The sequence below is a fragment of the Melopsittacus undulatus genome, chromosome 2 (assembly GCF_012275295.1).
Source record: "Melopsittacus undulatus isolate bMelUnd1 chromosome 2, bMelUnd1.mat.Z, whole genome shotgun sequence".
In the NCBI taxonomy this organism is placed as follows: Eukaryota; Metazoa; Chordata; class Aves; order Psittaciformes; family Psittaculidae; genus Melopsittacus; species Melopsittacus undulatus.
Window position 1 is genome coordinate 30,763,639 of NC_047528.1, and position 21,644 is coordinate 30,785,282.

The 21,644-nt window shown below is 35.8% G+C and overlaps 1 protein-coding gene across 1 annotated transcript in view; it reads left to right on the top strand.

The window, feature by feature from the left end:
• Window positions 1–21,644, top strand: part of VWA8 (von Willebrand factor A domain containing 8) — a 177,615-nt gene that overhangs the window by 30,451 nt on the left and 125,520 nt on the right. The window contains 9 exon segments of the mRNA XM_031045912.2: window positions 5,401–5,568; window positions 7,566–7,730; window positions 8,135–8,184; window positions 8,515–8,623; window positions 11,516–11,554; window positions 11,556–11,621; window positions 17,717–17,848; window positions 19,101–19,235; window positions 19,316–19,393. Of these exon segments, the coding sequence (XP_030901772.2) occupies window positions 5,401–5,568; window positions 7,566–7,730; window positions 8,135–8,184; window positions 8,515–8,623; window positions 11,516–11,554; window positions 11,556–11,621; window positions 17,717–17,848; window positions 19,101–19,235; window positions 19,316–19,393 (942 nt within the window).

Consider the following 21,644-nt stretch of genomic DNA (forward strand, 5'->3'; position numbering starts at 1 on the left):
CAAGTCTTGGTCAATGTCCTCTTCCTTCCCTGGTAAAAAGATGAGTAAAATGCATATTCCACTCTGCATCTCTGTAATTTGTTTTCATTTTATCTTTTACTTGTTGGTTAGTTTTAATGATTTTAATTTGAAAAAATTAATGAATTGTATTTGACCTGTGGAAAGAAATTTAGAATATACCAATTTCCTCTGAGTTTTGTGATATTTGGTAGCTTGGTAGGTCATAGGGACTCAAATTAATGTCCATCCCTGGAAGACAGGCTGCACCTTGGCTTTTATAGTCCAAGCTGTGTTAGGCTGCTGCAGCCAGTCAGCATCATGTTAGCTCAAAACCAGGCAAAGTTTTGTGTTGTCTTTACCAGCTGGTTGTTAAGGATCTCTCTTCACCATAAGAGACATCTGGACATTACATTGTTGGGATGTTTATGAGATATGGGAGGGAATGGAAAGACTTGGGTGGATAAATTTGTGTGGGATATTGTGCGGGTGGTGGGAACAAGATACTGCATTGGAAGGGACATCTCAAATGTAGGCTGCAGATGTAGGGAAACCTTACCTCATTAGTTCTCATGTTCACTGAGCTACTTGTACTGCTGTTTTTCCACATTGTAGTTATGGTTGCTGTGCTTGAGATGTCATTACAGGGATCCAGTTTTCGTAACAGGGGAAAGTCATCTTCTAAAAAACCACCAAACTTATCTTGAGGTAGCTTCTGAAAAAGAGACTGATCACTGTTGAGCAATTTCTAGCAATTTTAATACAGTTCTGTGATGTAGCCTATACGTTGGAATGACGCCTAGATCTGGAAAATTAAAGCCCTTTAGAGTTCCCCGAGAACGTTCCTCATGGATTTCAGGGCAACCAGAGTTTTCTGGTTTCTAATAAATATTTTACAGAGACAAGAGAACTACATTTCAGTTCTTGTATTTTAAACTATACTGTTGAAATGTCTTGTGCCTTTAAAAATTATTTTGATTAGCTTTATGAAAATGGCCTCATTTCTCTGGTGCTTATGCATTTTGGTATGTGCATTGTGGTGAACTTTTCTCTGTTCTTGTACCCTTTCTGATGCTGTATAACTTCATCCATGTGCTTATATACTTTATGTCAAAATTGGGGTTTACAGCTTTCTGGATTTGTTGTCTTTTGCACTGCTCAGATGGAGGAGCTCACTGTGGTGAAGCTACAGGAAAGGCAATGGAAGTCTGCTTAGAGTTGTCTTGTTCCTAAGGTGATTTGCCTTTAAAGATAAAAATACGTTCTCGTAGGTGCAGTGTGAAACCAGGTTAAGCATTCTTTGCTAGGTATTTGTTGCATAAAGACATTATTTTCAGAGCAGCAGCACTATGTGATGGGTTTTTGCTCTCAGCCTGCGGTATCTCCAGGTATTCCCTGGAGCAGGTATCCAGGTTACCATCCTTCCAGAGCCCCAGGAACATGGGTGGGAGGCAGCAGCATCTGTCCTCCTCTGATGAGCAAAATAGTCCCATGCTGCAGTTACAGTAAATCTGAAAGTAAACATTTAACAAATTCCCCTTGGCCTTTTAACAGGAATTAATACTTTTAATCTCAGGTTTATCATTAGGGTTGCACAATATAAGCCCCTCTTTCAAACTGTGTTTTATGTTAAACATTCTAGCCTAGTGAGAGAGGAGGCAGTGCAGCTATTTCTGAGTTTTCATTATAGAATTATGAATATTTCTTTCTTGGAAACATTTTTAAGAAATGATTTTCAGTGACAGATTGCAAACTTTTACTTTCCTTCTTCTGAGTTTTTTGTATGCCTTTTAGTTTCCATACCAATCCATCAATGCACAGATAAGACTGAAATAATGATTCAGAGGATGTCTTGTAGTATTCCTAGTTCATTGCAAAAAACCTTATTGCTCATTACTGACTAGAATGCAGAAATACCATAGTTTGGCCAGAGATATGTAGCTGTTTCACTCTCAAGAGCAGACTTTATGCTATTTAGCACAAGAACTTCAGATGTAGATGAATTGTGCATTTGTTTCTTTGTATTTTGGAGAACAGTATCCAGTATTTCAATTGTGTTTTGAAGGTATATGAGTACAGTTTGGAAGAGAAACAGAGTAGATTAGCATCCAGGTGGTGTTGCTGTTAAGAGGTGTCTTTGATTAAGATGTGAAAAACCGTGGTTGTGCATTCAGCCATTCCTGAGGCTGATTATAAAAAGTACATTATATATAGGTAGCTCTTTCATGGACACCCCCTTGTCATGGGGAAAGAGCTTGCGTGCCCTTGTGAGGTTGGGAGCTATGCTGGTGGTGGCATATGCCTCTGGTAGAGTCTCCCATGACAGGTCTCAACTGAAGGGTTAGACAAAGTGTGTCCATGGGCAGGATGGGCTCAGTAGCCTTCAGGCAACCATCATAGGAGAAGTACAACTTCAGACCCGGGCAGATAGAGCTCGTTTAGCCCTGTAAGGCCATCCATCTAAGAGAAGGATACTCTAATCAAACCTATGACCTGAGGACTTTGCTGTCACCATCCAAGCTCACTAGGCTGTGGCAGATAAACCTCAGGTGTAAAGGCTGGGGCTAGTTCTGCACATACTGTGCCTCACCTAAAAAATCCACCGCACAGGCCTGAAGGTTTATCCACACTTGCAAACCCCTGCAGCAACAGGAGAGGGACGCAACAGCAGGTGATAAGGTGCACTGGAAGTCGCAGACCCAACCCTGCATGCAGGTGGTTCAGGACATTGGTTGCTCCATAGCACCGTTGTCTCCTTTGAGAACTCACACAGAATTAGTCTTGAGGAGAAAAGACAGCGTAGAAGGAATCGCACCCTGCCTATACCACCCAAGGAGACCTTTCACTGTGCTTTTTGCAACTGGATTTGCCTATCCCCCATTGGCCTTTTTAGTCATCAGCACACTTGTAGTAAGCGTGGGTAAATCCCTTCCCAAATCTTCATTTGTGAAGTCAAGCCATAATGATGGTATATAGGTAGGCAAAGACCATCTGTAGCATACCTTTTGAAATGCTATTGTACCAACTAGTAGGTTTTTGAATAGTAAAAACATCAGATAGTTTCCAAGCTCTGGAAACTGTGTACTTTTTATATTTTGATCCTGTAAACTGATAAACAGCAGGCAACATAGTGCAGTAGCCTACTTCTCAAGTTTGCACTGCTAATGAAGAGCATCTTCTTTCTTTAAGGTAATGATTGTTGTATACTTCCTGCTATTTGCTGCCTACCCCTAAAGAAGATTGTCTTCATATACAAGTTTGTGAGAGAGATCTATGTTGATTCTAGAAGCCTGCTATTTCAGCAAGCCTTCATCCATAGTGTCCATGTCTCAACATGAGTCAACAAGATTCTATGGATACTCAAAATATTTTGAAACCATATGAACAGAATGTGTATTTTCCTCTGGCTAGTAAAACTCAGTCATAAAGTCTTCATAGACTTATAATAGGCAGAATCCAAGCAACTTGGCAAATAAATTGTTTGTTAAAGCATATTCTGGCTGTATCTCCAAACTGCGTTTAGACAAAATTGCATTTTGTTCATGCCAGGTATTGGACTGGCTGCTGGAGACTCAGGTTTTCTATTCAAGGAGGTGGCGCAGATTTTTGAGTTGGCCAGGGACCTTTCTAGAAAAGAATGTTAGTACAATATTTGTTCTTTGTAGAAACACTATGGGATGAGGAGAGAGGAATTTTATATTGCTTCTTAGTAGAGTATGATGTCCTGAATTAACAACAGAAAAGTCAATTAACCTACTGATTCTTTTGAAAGAATTGGAAAAGAAAGAATCTGAGCACTACTACTTCTTTAGTAGCTTACTCTGGGTTCCTCAGATACTGGTTTTGAGGCTAGATATTAAAATAGTGTCTTTCAGAGAAGGGAGCTTGATCTTGAGATGTGTACCAAGACTTGTGAGTGCCTTTTTTATTTCCATCTTAATTACAATGTGAAAAGCTTACATTATGGTCAATTTGCCAGTAATTATTTATGCTTCTATACTGTACATAAGGAGCATCTAAATTAGTTTTATCATCTAGTGTCTTATCTTTTCAGATAGACCTCTGATTCAGTTGTATGCTTTGTAACATGTAGCAATTCATTTGTTGTGCTGACCTGTTCTTTGTTTCTAGTTTATGCTTATGCATTTGTTCTTTATGCATCTGCTTTCATATGTAGTTTCTTGTTGTTATTTTTGTATTCTGACACTCTTCATTATTCTTTCTCATATTTTCCTTTTTTCTGGCCCAGTTTTTGGCATATATTGTATTCATCAGAGATTCCCATCTAGTATTATATGAAAGGTTCTTCTGTAAAGTTAATGGGAGACATGATGGGAAAGGACTTAATTTATTCTCCTTTGCAGCTATGCTTGTGTCTAAAATTGTGTTAAAATAGGAATGCAAAGGAAGACTCTTTGGTGCCTCTTTGATGCTTCTAGATGTTGCCTGTGCCTAAATCTTCCCCTTCATTATGTGATTAAACTTCTGCAAATGGGAAGTAGACAAGAATGCACTGAATTCCAGCATCTTTTACTGGACAGTAATTGTGAATATTAGATATGAAGTGCACTTAATTTACCTGAGTGAATGTCATTGACTGGAAGTTACACAAAATTACCAGTGCTAGAGTTTAGTTTTACATTTTGGCTCCACATTATGCACTTAAGTAAACAGCTACATGTTGTCAACTAATAAAGTGAAATACAGAAAAGAAATAACTTTCTATCCCAGAGGCTCCAAAGGGTTATCGGGTTAATGGCTGCATTTTTATTCTGGTTTTGTAGAAGACCGTATTCTACTCAGGGACTATAATTCTAAATCTTTATAATTTTATCACATTTTAAAACGTTTATTTATAGCACTATTTTGGTTTTATCATCCGTGTTTGGTTTCAATGAACTTCTGCTCTAGTCAGACTAAACAGTGTAGCAAGGATGAATTTCACTGGTGCATACCAGGAGCAATCCAAAGCAATACCTGACTTTTTTTCTAAATATTTTAATGAAATTGTAAATATGATGAACTACCTTGATTGTTATGTTTGCTGTACAAATAGTTGCAGAATTTTTCGATGGCATTAAAGTACAAAATATTACACAAATTAAAAATTAAAAGATGCCACATATTAGTATATACTGGGTATACACTAAAGTGTTTGCAAGGTTTTATATTTTATTCATTATAAAATACGGAAACTTATTTCTGTTAGTCCCTATAACAGTTAGGAGATGAAAGTCTGGCTCACGGATGTGTAGCACTAAGGCAATCAGCTACTACTGATTCCTACTGATGTGAATTTTATTGATTATTACGGAAATAAAGGCTGTTTTGAGAAGCACCTGGAAGTACTTTTTTGACAGGATTTAATGTTTATGTAATGTTTATTTTTATATTTTTTAATAGTGTGCAGTTCGTGCAGCTACTGAAGGCAGAATCCTTGTGTTGGAAGGTTTGGAGAAGGCTGAACGGAACGTCCTGCCTGTATTAAACAATTTACTGGAGAACAGGGAAATGCAGCTTGAAGATGGTCGTTTTCTTATGTCTGCAGAGCGTTATGACAAACTTCTGCAGGTATGGAAATGCTGTTTGGATTTCCCATGATCTTCTTCATGTTCTTGGCAGTGCTACAATACTGTTATGAAGGGGAGAATATTTATGAGTCAGATGGAGGCAATCTCATCAAGGTTTCTGTGTTCGTTTTTTTTCTGGGGTGTTACATAGGATGACATAGGCCGGGTGAAAGCTGTGTGAAAAGTCAAACTGCTCCTTGCAACAACAACAGCAAAAAGTTTTCATCTGTATCTTGTCTTTTCACATGAAAAAGAGTAGTCAACATTAATGTATGAAGCCTGTATGCTTCTAAAATGTAAAAGCCACAATGTAAGAGTAACTAAAATATACTTGAGAAAACAGATTTAAATTGAAATTGTTCACATGAATTTGAATTTCAGAAAATGCTTCAGCATTGTAGTAGCCCTGTTGCTAAGCTTTTAAAATGTTAGGATACCAAAAAAATGAGGTAAAGATGAGCAACACTATATTCTTTAGTGTTGTCTTTAATTTACGAAAGTATATGTAAACAGCAAATCTAAATTATAGGAAATGATTAGAGAATTTTATTTTGATAGGAAAAGGGATTTTAGCATCTGCTGCCATTGTTGCTTTTAGCCATTTTCCATTTTTTTGGACGTCAAGTCCTACTGCTTAGATGTGAGTAGATATTTTTCAGGCTTTTGGGGTCTTTAGTAAATTTCATCAAACAGTTTTCAGTAGTACTCTGCATCTTACTTTCATGTACCATAGCTTCTGATCACATACCTGTCAGTCTCTCCTAACAGTTTGATGCCTGCTTGCTAGTGTTTTTGTCTGTCATACCTAACAGCGGTAAAGTACCTAATTCAGATCCATGTGGCACAAGAAGGAAATTTACAGTAAGCCTTCTGTCATTGACCCTGATTGAATGAAGTTGCCAACTATGCTGAAGTGCAGTGATTTTCTGAAAATATATCCTTATTTCTTATGCCTCTCATCTGTTTCCTCTCTCATCATCTCTCATCATTCTTCTGATCCATGCCTTTTCCCAAAACATTTTTCTGATATTTAATTAGTAGATGCAGTTGTTAGAATCATTATCATTATATTTTAAATGTAGGCTTTTAAAATGTAATTGTATTTAAAGACTGAAAATGAGAATTCAAATTTAGATAGGATTTGGTTGCAATTATGCAAAGCATCTGCCTCTTTTTTCCTTTTTAACACTTTTCCTACTGATAAAATGTTACAAAATGAGTGCCTTGGGCACACTGCTAATAGTATATGAATTAAATAAATCTCTTGCTACAATGCTAAATCTAATACTGTTGTTTTGTTGTTTGGAGAATATTGTATTATATAAGCTAATGTTCTTTTTCTCTTCTCCTGTGTGAATAATTACTGTACATCTAGATCTGCAGGAAATGTACTCATGTATGGTTTCAAGGAAGGCATAACTGTAATGTGGGAAGACTAAAGAGTGCAGTTTTTGTGTGCAGTGAATTTTTATATGATAAGTGAAACACAGCATTTTATGTCCTCATAAAGGAGCCTAGTTCTGTATTCTTGCTTATAATAGAGTGTAACTTGTAAATTAAACTTTTAAGATGCACATTTTAGTCTCTTTTGCAGTTAGGGGGAAAAAAGAAGAAAAAAACTTGCTCATGGTAACCCACTTCTAATATTTTTAGAGTACAAGTTATTTTGTGGTCCACTTATTTTCTGGGGTTTTTTTTGTGAAATCAATGGTATAATGATACTTTCTCAGCTTTGACTGTCTTCAGTCAAATTGCTACAGGCCAAAAGCTGCACTTAATCAAGCATTCTCTCTATGTTAATTTTTTAAAAACTTGCTTTTACCAGCCACAGTTCAGTCACAGACTAGTTCAGCCCTCTCTAGCCCCTCTGAATGAAAGAAGAGAATACGGACACATTTAGGTTGAATGACCTGTTAGACAGTCTACAGCTTAGTCACCATGAGGCTTTAATGATGGGTTTTTTTTGCGTTTCTTGTTGCTTTATTTTAATTAATTTAGAGTCATGCAAAATCAGAGTTAGATGCATGGAAGATTGTTCGGGTTAGTGAAGATTTTCGAGTGATAGCATTGGGCCTGCCAGTACCTAAATACTCCGGTAACCCTTTGGATCCTCCCCTTCGGTCTCGATTTCAAGCTAGAGATGTTTATCATCTGCCCTTTAAGGTAAGTATCCTAGCAGAAGGGTCGGATTATGTGTACTGAGTAGAGCTAATATTTTGACGTTATGTTTTACTTACCTCACCTTTGAAAAGAATCCTTGAGTAATAAATTTATCTGAAAGGGCATTTTCCATAATGGGGCCTAATAAATTCCTGGAAAGCAGGTTTATTGTTGCCAAGGAATGTTGCAGCAGAAAAATAACCTCTGTAAAACATGTAACCCTAAAAGAAGGATTTTATAATCTTTTTTATTTATTTATTTTTTAATAAATTTAATTCTGTATCAAGGAGCGAGTAGAATCCACGTGTCTAAATTAGAGGGAAAAATAGAAATTGTACATCATGAGCTGTGACCTACAGTCTGATCCCCAACTTAATTTACTCTGTGATTTTATGTTCTATTTCCAGGACCATCTTCAGCTATTATATTCAATTGGATCAAACATTTCTACAGAGAGGTAATTTTTCATATTTAAAAAAGAAAGAAAATGGAATGAATGAAGAAAAGTGGTGTCCTTTCAGGATTCCTTGCTATTTTTGTGTCTTCTTTCACTGCATAGAGACCAGAACTGAAAGAAATTTTTTAATGTGTGTGGGTGTATGCTCAGAGCTTTTCATATGCAGCCTTCGTATAATGAATCCTTAATGCTTTAGAACTTCAATCACACCTTTCTTATTTGCACTCAGAAATAGTTTCAGCATCTTATACTCTATTTAACTTTTTAGACTTTAGTATTTTAAATATAGATAGCATGTACAAAACTGTGTAATTATTTTTTCCTATGCAGAATTTCTCAGCTCCTGTCTTTTGCTACAACTCTCTGCTCTCAAGAATCTTCTACATTGGGACTTCCAGATTTTCCTTTAGACAGCTTATCGGCTGCAGTTCAGATTTTGGTATGTGCATACACATGTGCTGTGAAACTGTATGGGCTTAAAATTACTTAGATTTGGATTATTCGTGTTGTTAGAAGAAGATGAGCATTTAAAAAATAAACCTGAAAAAACCTAAGGATGGTTTGAGGGAGATCTCTGGATAATACTTTAACCAAGCATGTAGCATAATTGTAAAGGACAAAATATGGCATGACGGAAGATTTGTGATGTGATTAAATGTATCTTAGTTCTCAAAATAGGTTCTATTCCACTAAATCATCTTAACTGACTTCAGATGAATCTATAGGTTTACTTGATGACACTGAGATAGTGAAGAAAAATAAAAATCACAATCTAAAAGTTCTTCTGATTTAGTAGTATGCATGACCATATTGATTGCATTACAGAGACCCTGTTATTCTCCATTGATACCAAAATTTTGGACCCAAAACAACCATATTCAAATATGGGTATGTGACGCAGTTAAACTGTGTGAGATGAAGCCTACGTTAGGTCTTTAGGTTAGCTGGAAGATTTTAGAATAACCAGTCATAGAGGATTGCCTGAAAATACAAGTTGTGCACACTTGAAAATGCAGTAGTTTCTGACAACCACAGACCACCACAGCGAAATGCAACTACTGCAGTTACTGTGTTCACAGTGGCAAATCAGTCAGGTCAGGACTACAGCTCAGACAGTCTCTCTGCTTTCTGACAGGCTTTTATCCCTTGGACTTTATGATTACATAGTAAAAAGTCAAAGTAAAAATGGAAGATGCCTCCTGAAGGAAGTCAGGGATATGAGATCTGCATAAAGAGAGAGAGGGGTTGGGGCTGGTTTATATGCAGGAAGATACAGTCTTACAGTCTTTACAGGAGGGTAAAACATCAAGACAGTTTCTGAAACCCTCTCTCCAAGGTATCAGGTGTCTATAGAGAGGACTTTCTCTACAGTCATTTTACCTATGGTACTGCTTAGCCACAGATCACTTCTGGATATACATTTTTAAATGTATTATTATTTTACTGGATATACATTAAAACATAACAATTACTTGTGTTACTGTGGTGTTCAGTCCCCTCAGTTGTGCTCTCTATTTACAGGCATATTTTTTTCTGAATTAGTTATACTGCATCAGATGTTAAGTGATTAAAAATCAGATTCACAGAAATGAAATGTTTTTTGAAGGGTTTTAGGAAAGAAATACATGTTGGATTTTAAAATAAATTGTAACTTTTTATTCTTTGAGCTCTGTAGTGAAAAATTATTTTTAAATGAATGCCAGATGGCTTTCAGAGTAATGGAAAGAAAATGAGCCTTAAGCTATTATCTAAACTATGGAATGAAGGAAGCATTTTATTTTACATTAGAGAATGTGAAGTGTTATCATTGTATGACAGTGTCTTTTTTAGGTAGACTGGAACTGTTTATTTTAGAATTAGTTTTAATCAGTTGTTTTTTCTAAGGTGACTGTGCCTTGTGATTCTAACTACAGCATTTTTCCTTCACACGCTGGGTCACTGCCATCCTCTGCTTCTAGCTTGGTTGATTCACTTGTTTCAAAGTGTGAAGGGAATACATTGTAATGACTAGCTTGTATCTTCTGTCATGGATTCAAACAGTCCCAAATGTATTTCTTCAGTTGAAAAGTCCTGCCTGCTAAAAGGTAGAATTTTTTCATTGGGTACTGTTCTGAAGAGGCTAATTTCATACAAGCCATTGTAATTATTATTAGTTTGAGATAATGTGGACAAATTATATGTTAAGTCTTTATATACAGACAGAGCGTTTTTAAAATGCAATAAAGGACTCCCTGATCCTTTAAGCAGGACATTTACTACAGTGGCTTAAATGGTTTATTTTTACTGATCTTTTTTAAATATGGAACATTATAAATAGTATTACTGATTATAAGTATAAATTGAATTATGCATTTCATAAAATATGCATGTCCTGGCTTCATTTCTAAGCAACTCTTCTTTCAGTTGGGTGCCTATGTAAATCCAAGTGTATAACTGAAAATCAGTTGATTTAATTTGAATGATATAATTTACTTTTTACTTGGATGAGGCTTAAAAAGTAATGCTAGTCCACTGACTGTTTTTCACTACTGTTACAAGAACTTTTCTTAAAAATTTACAAGTTTTTCTAAAGCAAACGATCAAGCATTACTTTAAGGTTTTTGAAATACATTTTTCCACCACCAAAGGCTTCATGCAAATGTTTCTTGAGTATTCATATATGCATTTCCATTTCTTTCCCCACTACTGCAACAAAATTATAAAATCTTTGTCTATTTCAGGCAGCAACTGACAAAAATTTAGTACTTGTAACAAGGAGATAGGGGGAAAAAAATGTTTTCAGTTTTGTGTGGAAAGTGCAAGCAGACTTAATATCTCATTTGAAAACAAAACAGTTTTGATCAAACTGTTCAGAAATTTCTAAGAATTGACTTAAGTAGAATCTGTACAATGTGATAGAATAAAAATTAAACACTAGAAATTGCTGTGAATGTGTAGATCAGTATTTAATATAGATTTCTTGTCATACTGATTCTTTTTTGGTAGTACTAGGAATCTTGGTTACCTGTGGTGGAATTTGTCTCTCTGATCTTTAGATGTCTTTAGATATCTGAGCAAGTTACTGTAGCTTCCATTTATGCACAGGAATGAAAGTAATTTTTAGGATCTGGTGGTTCTAATCTGCTTGAGACATCTATATTATGATGAATTGCACTTGAGAAATGCTTGTTTTGAAATTTGATTGAATACTGTGTATAGTGGTCATTTATGTACTGCTGCCCTTGCAGTTTCATTTGAAGTTCAGTTCTACGTAAGATTTTCAGGTTAATGAATGATGATCGAATGAGCCAATAATTTATTTTTTAAATCTGTATTATTTGATTTGAATTAGGATTCATTTCCTATGATGTCAGTCCAGCATGTTATTGACCGGGCTTTACCCTTATAATGTTTTCCTTGGAAAGGAAGGCAGAACTGCAGTCAAAGATGCATTAAAAGTAAGTATTGTACATATATACTATAATTCCAGGGAGCAATGAATTATGACAGTAGTTTTTCTGACTGAAGTTTCTTCACTACTTCCATAAAGAAAAGAAATTTTACGTAAATTAAATGGTTATATTATTGCTGATGCTAAAACAGTATTTAAAAAACCCCAGCCTTCATAAGCTAGTAGATTTCTATGAAAGATGAAAGGGGAATCCTGTGTGTTCTGTGAGTTTTAAGAGGAGATACTAAAATGACAATAGAGACCACATGCACAAAATAAATTCAGTATAGCATGATTATAGATTATGTTAGTCTCTGGGTTTGGTCTGTGTTAGTCTTTGTTGCTTGTCATTGCTTGATCTGTTTTGTTGTATTGTTCATGTTTAATAATAGTTTAAAAAGCCTACAGTTATGATGAGTTATTCCATTTATCTTTTTAAAACTTCAGTGCAGTGCCAGCTTTCTTTTGCTTTTGAATGTTGTAGGAGTTATGTATGCTATTGAAAATAAGAATTCACATCCTAGAGTATCTTTACCAGTTCTCTCAGTCCTGAAAATTAGAAGCTATTTGTACATGAATATTTAGGTATAACCAACTTTGTAGCTTGTGAATTTTTATTTTTCCTAAAACCAAGTCTGTGTGTCATGAACATGTTTGTAGCCCATCCCTGCTGACACCTTCCATACGCTGCCTTTTTGCATTGGAGCTCAGTCCTCTATTCCCTGTTTAACCAGGCTGGTCTCCTACCTGTTTTACTGAGTTTTGGGATGGACAATCCTTGCATTTGAAGTTGACCTGCCAGCTCTATGAACTTTCAAAGCTGCCTCCTGTGGGGTCCTACCTACCACTTCTCTGAATAAGCCAATCTGGCCCGAAACCCAGATCTGTACTCTGTTACTTGTCTTCATCACTCCCCCTTAGGATTATGAACTCCTTTATTTCATGGATGGTACAGATAAGGCTGCTGTTGATTGCCACATCCACAACCAATTGCTTCTTGTTTGTGAATAGCAGGAGCTGTCTGTGCATCACTCATGCCAAGCCAGTGCACAGTGCACGATGCCTGTGCTGAGACATTATTCCAGGTAGCCTCAGAAACCTAGACTGATTGTCATGCTATGTTGCCCTTCCACCACGTGTCAGGGTGATTGAAGTTGACTATGAGAGCCATGCTCTGGGTGGAAATAGACTCCTATCTGCTAGCAGAGCAGTTAACAGTCATTTCCGTTCTTAATATGCCTTTATTTTAAATCCTTTGTGTCATTTGATTTCCCCTGTCAGTTATAAACAGTGAATGTCTTTATGTTCAATGCCATCGTCTTCCTTCATTTTCCATTTATTTTATTTAATTTTATGTGTTGTGCATGGTTTTGCTTCCCATGTAAGACAGATTGATTTGACTACTAAAATACCTCCTTATCATTTATATTTTTGTGGGTTAATTTTCTTATTTTTTTAATATACTTTCTCATTACTTCTTATATGAACTTGTACCATTATGTCAGCAAGTACACATGGAATTTTATTCTCATTGCACACAACAAATCTTGTTAAGGAATAAACCTCAAGAAATACAGAAAATAACTGGTTTTGCTGAGGAACTTATGTTTCTAATGATATTTTAGTAATAGCAGTGCCAAAACTGCATTAAATATGGGTAAGAATTTTTTTTTCCATTTCATAAGAAATATGAGGGAGAGGAGTTTGGCAGAAGCAAGATGATTTCTTACTCTACCTTCCTACGGATACCCAAAGAGTGTCCAGCTAATATGTGCTGTGAAATACTTCTGTGTAACAGAATACACTTAATGCAGTAATTTGGAAGGTATCAAGAGTTGAAAAATAAATACTCAAAGTGTATTGCAATTGATGGGTTAATTTGTGTTAATTGAATTAACTTTTTAACATCAGCTATCATTTAAAGAAGATAAAAAAAAATCATATAATAAAATATAACCTATAGACATCAGACTTGGAGACAGATATGGGGAAACAGTAATCTAGTTGATAATATATCTTAGTTTCAGGAGATCTTCCCTTGCAGTCTGGCTGTTGGAGCTGAGAAGTGAGGTAGCCAGTGGTTAGGCTAAGCAGCTAGTTTTGGCAACTGTTAGACCCCGTGCAGAATTCTTGAGGAGGTCATATTCTGAAGGCACTGTCTTTGCAAACCTTATCTTTAACCTGGCTAAATCTTTTCCTTATGTGCCTCCTTGCTGACTGAGACTCCATCAAGACCTAGGTATTCCTCTTAATCCTTATTCTCAATAATGAATTAATGTGAAACACTGGCTTTTACCTTCCCTGTGAGTTAAAGTAGCTTGTTACAGTGTTAGTCTTGGGTGCTTAAAGATGCTTTGAAATTCAAATCTCTTGTTGAGTGGATCTAGTTGGAATTAAAATCTGATTTGGACTTTGTTTATCAACCAATTTTTTAAATTTGATAGAAATGTCTCCTTATGTCAAACTAGTTAACATCAAAAAATCTGTTATGGATTGCACACTAATCCAGGATTAGCAGTGATCTAGAGAGTTGCTTATCATATAGAACATTTGTACAAGTTCTACGGTTTGCATTATTCATTAGTTCATTAGCTTGCAACAGACAGGACAGAGGTACCAAAATAAACTCGAGAATAATGTGCCTCTGAATACCCTTATTTGAAGATTCTACACTTTGGAAACTGTATCAATTTCTATTCTTTTAAAGAAGACCATAAACTTAGAAGACTTTGCAAAGGAATATATGACTTGGTTTGAATTCTGGCCTTTAAAATTATGCTGTACTTGTGTAAAATACTGTCATGAAATGTTATTTTGACAGATGAGCATTTGAAATGTGATTGCAAAAGTTAAGTAAATATTTATTTAAGCTTTTTCTCTACAAGATTTTTATATAAAGAAATTGCTGCTTGCAAGGAAAACAGTCTCCAGTTAAACATTCCCAAACAATAAGCTTAAGCACATATATGTCTCCCACCTTATTGGAGTTTTCTTTATACTACTGCTAGGCATGTATAAACCTGGTCATCTTCATTTAGTTTGAGTTTGGTGGCTCATAAGATACTGCAACTGTTCTATACTTAGCTCCTCATTGTTCCATAAAATGTATTTCACTTCAGATTCATCAGAGATTTTGGGGTTTGCTTTTTTAATTCTTTAAATTTTAAAATTTAAATAATTCTTACATGCCTTTTGCCTGTCTTTTTTCCCCACTGTTGGAAACAACCTCTGTTGGGTTTGGTGGTGGTTTTCTTTTACCTTCAAATCAAGAGAATCTTCCCATCAGAGTTTAGAAGCAGCATAAATCGGGTTTGTCTTGTCTTAATAAATGAGCAAGTCCCTTTTAGCCTACTATCCTAGTGATTAACTCTGCTCTGAGGTCATTCTCGATTATTTTTTTTCCATGCCTTGATTGATTCTGTGTTTACTGTCTTGATCTTGTATCAAGTCAAAGCTTCTTTGTTCCCTTTTGACTCATTTTCACACACACTTTAATCTTACCTCCTTGTTGAAAACTTTCCCTTGCAATAGGGAGTCTTCAGAGTACATAGGCACTCTCATGGGGAGTAGCCGAATAGTTAGAAAACTGGAATCTTTTTTATTGTCAACACTTTTATTCACTTGGAAGATATTTCTGTTGCAAATTTTGGTCTAAGGAATGATATCTTTCCCTTTTATTTCCCCCAGAGTAGTTTGTAATCTTTGGGGTTTTGCATTAATGAATGGTCTTAATGCCACTACATACCGTTGTAGTGGAATCTGTTCAGACTTCGCTGTCTATCCCATCTTGCACTTCAAGTTCTTAGGTTGCTTCTTGTGACACACTTCAGTCCTCTTGTTCCATGAAAAATTATCTTTACTTCCCATGCAGAGCATCTTTAAGAAAGATTAGTTGCTTTTGGATGCCTCTTTTGGATAGCTTAGCTGTCTTGTGGCTTCAGCATAGTGGCTATCTGCAAATAAGTCTCATTTAAGCTCTCTGTTGCTTTGACCAGCTGCCTCACCAGCATATTGTGTGGTTTCAGTGCTGAGACATTACTGATCGCTTAGATACTTCCAAGTAGTCAGAATGTCTCTTCTTCCTTTTTTTCTAATTTTTACAGTTTGCCTTTTCTCACATGTTTCTAGGTGTGTGGAATGTGGCCTGATAATTACGAAGTGCCTTATTTTTGGTGCCTAGTCTTCTTTTTTTCTTTCCTCTTGAGTCTAAGGCACTGAGTCCCTTAAGTACCTCCCAAACTTTCTGATACTGAATGTGCTCAATACTTGTCCTTCCAAGCCACAAATATTTTTTCAACTGGGACTTTGTGTGGAGGAAGTTGTTTCTGGCTCAGGCAGAAGTATGTTTAATGTGTTGTACATCCATTTCATGCCACACTCTGATGCCATATCTAGCTGTCATAATTCTAAATAAAGAAATATGTCAAAAAGATTTGCCTTAGTCTGAAAGCTACAAACATTATTGTTTGCTGCTACAGTTCAGGTGTAAGTGTGATAATGTGCTTACATGTGATGAATTCAGATTGTATGAATTCAGTTAGGTGAATTCAAGTTGTATATATTCAGTAATGATCTTCACAGAGACAGTTCCTCTTCCACCATCCTAATTTAGGGTCTAAAAGGCTGGCTGCAGAACCCTCAACAACATTTTAAGAAAACAGACAACCCCCCAAAAACTCAAACCAAAGAACACCTTAGAAATTTTAGACCCCCAAGATATTTGTATACAAGGTCTGCTGCTGTTGTCTGCAAATCTTTTGTGTTGATGCAGAAGCTGCTGATGTAGATAATCTTTTTCTTGCTACCAGTTATTTTCTTTCATTGCTATACAATTAAGGGATTTTAGTGTACAAGCACTTTGCAGTTTCGTGTATGAGCAGTTTTGGCCCTATCCAAAATGCTGTTAACGTAGTAAGAATATTGCAATTTACTAATGAACATAAGAGTGGTTCATTTAACAAAATTATAGTTGGAGTGTTTCTTAGAATCAGTTTTGACATCCTGCTCAGTAGCCATTCATGTCCTCTGTGGTTGTTTAAACATTTAATAGTATCTGAAGTAGACTCAGCTGTTACAATAAGGATATAATTTGGTGCAGTCCTTTACTGATCATTTATCTTAAATTCATGTTTAAACATGAAATTTTTGTAGGCTCTTGTTCCAGAGTGGGAATTTACAAAGTGATGAAGAGCCAAAGTGTTTATATGGTTGAATCTCAGTTTTCTTTCTGAACTTTAGAAGGCAGTGCTGTGAATCTCAGTAGTAATAAAACTACATGCTTTTTGAGAATTATTTTAGATTGGTTATTTCTATTTAAAAAAAAAATTCTTTTTTAAAGGATTTTAAGGAGTTGAATAATACTCATTTTCTCTGATTTACTCAGTTTCCACTGGAATAAAGTGGCTCTCTGAGTTCAGTAATTTCAGTTAGTGGCTCTTTTGTGCATAAACCCCCCTGACTGACTTCCCCCTCACTAGCAAACTAGACTTTGTGCAGGGTGTTCTGAATGGTTTCCATGCTTCCTATATACAACATAGAGTATAATGCTTAAAAGAGGGTCATGAAAACAAGTGTCCCCTTTTTTGTCCTTGATATACCCAGAACATGCTGAAGGCTTAATTTGTACAGGTTATCCTCAATTTTCATTGTATGATAAGGCTGTGGACCTAAGTAAACATAATGTTTGATGGTTATTTTTGTTGGTAGCCAGATGTTTAAATCTGCAATTGGTTATAATGACCTGCAGAGATAGGTGGTCTATTATTACACACGCTAACGGCTGTCATCTGTTTCTCTTATTATTTTGTTCTGCCAGGCTAAGACTTGGCAAAGTCACCATATGACATTTTCACTTTACATCTGTCACTACAGTCAGAAAAAGTAGATGGTGTAAAATCTTTTTACTTTGGTTTTAAATGCAAAATGTATAGGCCAACATGAATGTGAACACAGGTATGTGAAGTGAAAGTTGAAGTAAAGTAAATGGATTTAGGACTTCGCAAGCACTCTAATACACTTCTGGGCTTGTTTTCAGAAGGAGCAGTTTTAAAACCCAGAAAGCTGCATTTAATAATTAATTTTCTTTATCCCCTAATTCTACAGCGTTTTGAGCTTCAGGATTCAAAAAGCCACTTGCTTCCCCAAAGGATTACCAAAGTAGAACCTGCACATGGAAACAAACCCTTCAAGGCCGATGTAACTGTCCAGATTGGTGAAAAAGAAGTGACATTCCAAGTATGAATTTGTATCTTCATAAAACTATATATGTTTTTAGATATGATTTTTTTTATATAATTGAGATTTTGATACACTTCATACAAAAACTCATTTGCACTGAATATATTTTGGTAGAGTAACACATTTTTTAGATACTATAATATTTAATCATGGATATACAAAATTTTATTGCTAGATAAATTCATACTTTCCTACATGTGATTCATTAAAGTTTCCTGTGTTAACAGAAATCTAAAGAATGGATGAAATAAAAGGCTCTAAATTTCCCCTTTTTTAATTGTATTAGAATAACAGAGTACTTATGATAATTTTGGTGCTGCTTTCCCTTTTTTGTTATAATAAAGACAATAGTCTGTCTACACTTCAAATAAAATCTAATGAGTGCTTGGTAATGTTCTGATAGAAGATGTTCAGAAAACAGAACAAAAGTAATCACATCAACAGTAGTTAGAGTTTCTTCTGATGAAGTTTATGAAGTGCTAGGTGATGAAATAAGGTCGCCTTCATGCAACATGGTGATCTGCAAATTTGAAGTTAATGTTGAATTTGGAGAGTCTAGAATTAGTAGGAGTCAGAGAGAGGTGAGGAGTATCCTCAGAGAGTTTGTACCATGACAAAGTGAAAAGGAGAGCAGCAGCAAATGGGAATTTGTCAGAAAAAGGTGGGTCTGAAGGGACCTGATTTAACTCTTTCTTGAGGAGAAGGTTTTTAATTTTATTTGATGTGTAGGTGATACTTTCTAAAAGTAGGTCTGCAGAATGTCTCTTTGGGAACAAGAGGGCATAAGGAATTTGCAGATGAAATGGTTCCCAGACTACAGTGGGGAGCGGAAATAGAGCCTTCACATGGAGTACAGCTGAAACTCTGCAAAGTTCTGGTCAGAGTAACCCCTTCAGCATTTTACAATACAAATTGCTCTTCCGTGTTTCTCTGATGAGCAATTAATGTTGGTGATTTTTATATTTTGCCTCTAGCAGGAACAGCCTCAAGTTCTTTGCAGACCCCAATGCTGTAATTCCATTTTGCTACTTTTTTATGAAAATGGGACAAATGAAGTGTGAAGAAGGTTGTCTGTTAGAAATTGTGTGATTGAACATTTTTTAAGTGAAAGGTGTAAGTTTGATGGATGACAATCGTCAGCAAAATACCACAGTAGTTTTGGAGAAGTGTAACCCAGGCCACACAAAGCCTAGAGTTATCACAGTGTAGCTTATTTAGCATTTTGATTGTATTCCTTTTTTCCTTATAGGTTCCAGCTGGGACTGCACTGTTAAAAAAACATCCTCGATCAGATACTTTTATAAAGACTTCCAGCCATGATCAGCTGTTGGCAGAAATGATGCAATCCCATATGGTTAAAGATATGTGTTTAATTGGAGGAAAAGTAAGAATTGAAATTTCTTTTCTCCTTCCTTCCTCGTGTTTCTTAGAATGTAACCTAGTTATTACTTTCTAACTTTTTAGGGATGTGGCAAAACAGTTATTGCTAAGGAGTTTGCTGATATACTGGGATACAGCATAGAACCCATCATGCTGTACCAGGTAAGTAAACTATGCCTTAAATATGACCTAAAATATAATACACAGGTGTTGTATAATACACAGCTGTTCTTTCTGTATATTCTCTCCCTCAGTTATTTAAAAACGGGAGCAGAGCTGCGTATATATAATATATATATTTTTTAATCTATATGATATGGTTAAAAAAAAAAGGTTAGCAAGATTTCAAATATAACAGTTTTCTGGTCATTATAGAGCATTTTTTACTCTCTGTGTTAGAATGCTTATCTAAAATATCTTCTCACTGCAGGCCTGAATAGAGGGGATGCTGTGCAGCAATATAGTTAGTACAGTGTTACTAATGTAACCTAGCCCTGACAGTGCTTTCCTTCAGTTTTATTGAATTTGTTGTGAATGTGTAAGAGAGGTAATCTAAATGTAAGGAGAATCATTTAACAGAGTGGTCTTTCTCATAGCCACAGAGAACTGACAGCTCATTCTGTGATTTGGCATGACTGTCATAAAAGATACTTCATCTTTTGTGTATTCTCATTTTTGGATTTTTTTCTCCTTTTGGAATATGATTCTTGCCTTTAGGTCAGAGTGATGACTGTTGTAATTCATGCATGTTGAATGTCTCCAGAAGACCTTTTGTCGTTCCATTTTCTTATTTATTTATTAATTTTTCCCCATATGCTGTTTAATCTTAAATAAAATTCTCCATAACCAACACTATTTTTTTTTAAATTGTAATGGTAGATGGTTTCTTTATTGTATTGAGGGTTTTATTTTTGTGGGGAAGTTTTTTAACATTATTTCTCATGTTCCATAAGCTTAATCTTTTTTTCTGTGTGTTTCTTTAGGTTTTTTTTAATTGTTTCTTCTGTCAAGATAACCTGATATCCTCTTACATACTTATTTTTTGTGATGCTTGACACATGGAAGTTCTCTGCCTTTTTTTATCTTCCTGTTTATTCTGACAATTACAGGTGCAGTGCAACTGTGTTGCAGTAGAGATGAGAAGATAAGGTTCCATGTTCAAAGCTGTTGCATTCTAGAAATATAAAATGAGGGTGGTGTTTAAATATAATATATGCATATTGCATTCAGTGAATATTAACTTTGTTATTCATAGGTGCTATAACAAACAGACAATAATCTTCTGCCTGTAGCCTAACTGTTGCTAAATTGTTTATGTTGTGTCTTAGTACAGATGTGGCTTTAAAGATGAATTTGGGGTGAAATGTGCATTAACTCTGTGTGAGATACGCACAAGCAGTTGACATAGTCATGGCATTCATGGGGTAAAATGGCAAGATGGAAGAACTGGAGAAGTCATAAGGGTTTTGAAGGTGGCTGCAAGGAGTTTGTTGTTGTAGCTGTGTTTTTAATGAATTGGAAGATGAAATGTACAGTAATTGAAAAAGTAAGGGCAGGTTGAATGTTTTTACTGTAGAAAATGTAAAGTTTGTATTAAAAAGATCGACATAGGAGTAGTAGTAATGGTTCCAGGAGCGCTGGACATGCAGGATAATAAGGGAATTAAGGTTTTGGAGCTGTCAGTTGTCTTGGAGTGTGGTAAAAATGGCATAGTGGGGCTGCTGTACATTTGGGGGTTTTCCCTTTGATTTCATCCTGGCAGTACTTCAGACTTCCTCACAGCACTGGGATATTTTTGCAAACTCCAAGCTCTGTCATGCTTAACAGCAGTCTCCCAAAGCCAGTGGTCACTCAGAATTGTCAGTCTTAGATCTTGATGCATTTTAACCTCTTGACATAAACTGAAAAATTACGATATTAGAAAGCAGAATTACTTTGCTAGCTTTTCACAGTAGAGACCACATATTTAAGGTTTTCTCCATTACCCCAAGGAATGAAAACATTCTCAAATAAAATATGAAATCGACAGTCTCCCATGACCTTGTAAGTCAAAATATACCAAATATCACAGGATATACAGTTGTAAGTGATAATAGGCAATGCTGCAGAGGAACATTAGCATCAGATTTAATGCAGTATATTGGTCTCTTTCTTCCATACCTTTGTTGTTTGAAATTTTTCGCATGCAGCATGGAGACCTCCAAATGAAGAAATGGCAGTGGCAGCTGCTTTGGAAGTGCAATGTTATATGGGGAGAGACACTGACAGAAATGGGTGGTGAGGCTGAAGGGTTAAAACAGATAAAAAGTGAGAGAAAATAGGAAAAATGAATATTACTGATGCTGAAAAAAGAAAGACCATCCATTTTATGTTTTCCTGCGCTGTTGAAAACCTCCCCAGACAGGATCCCACT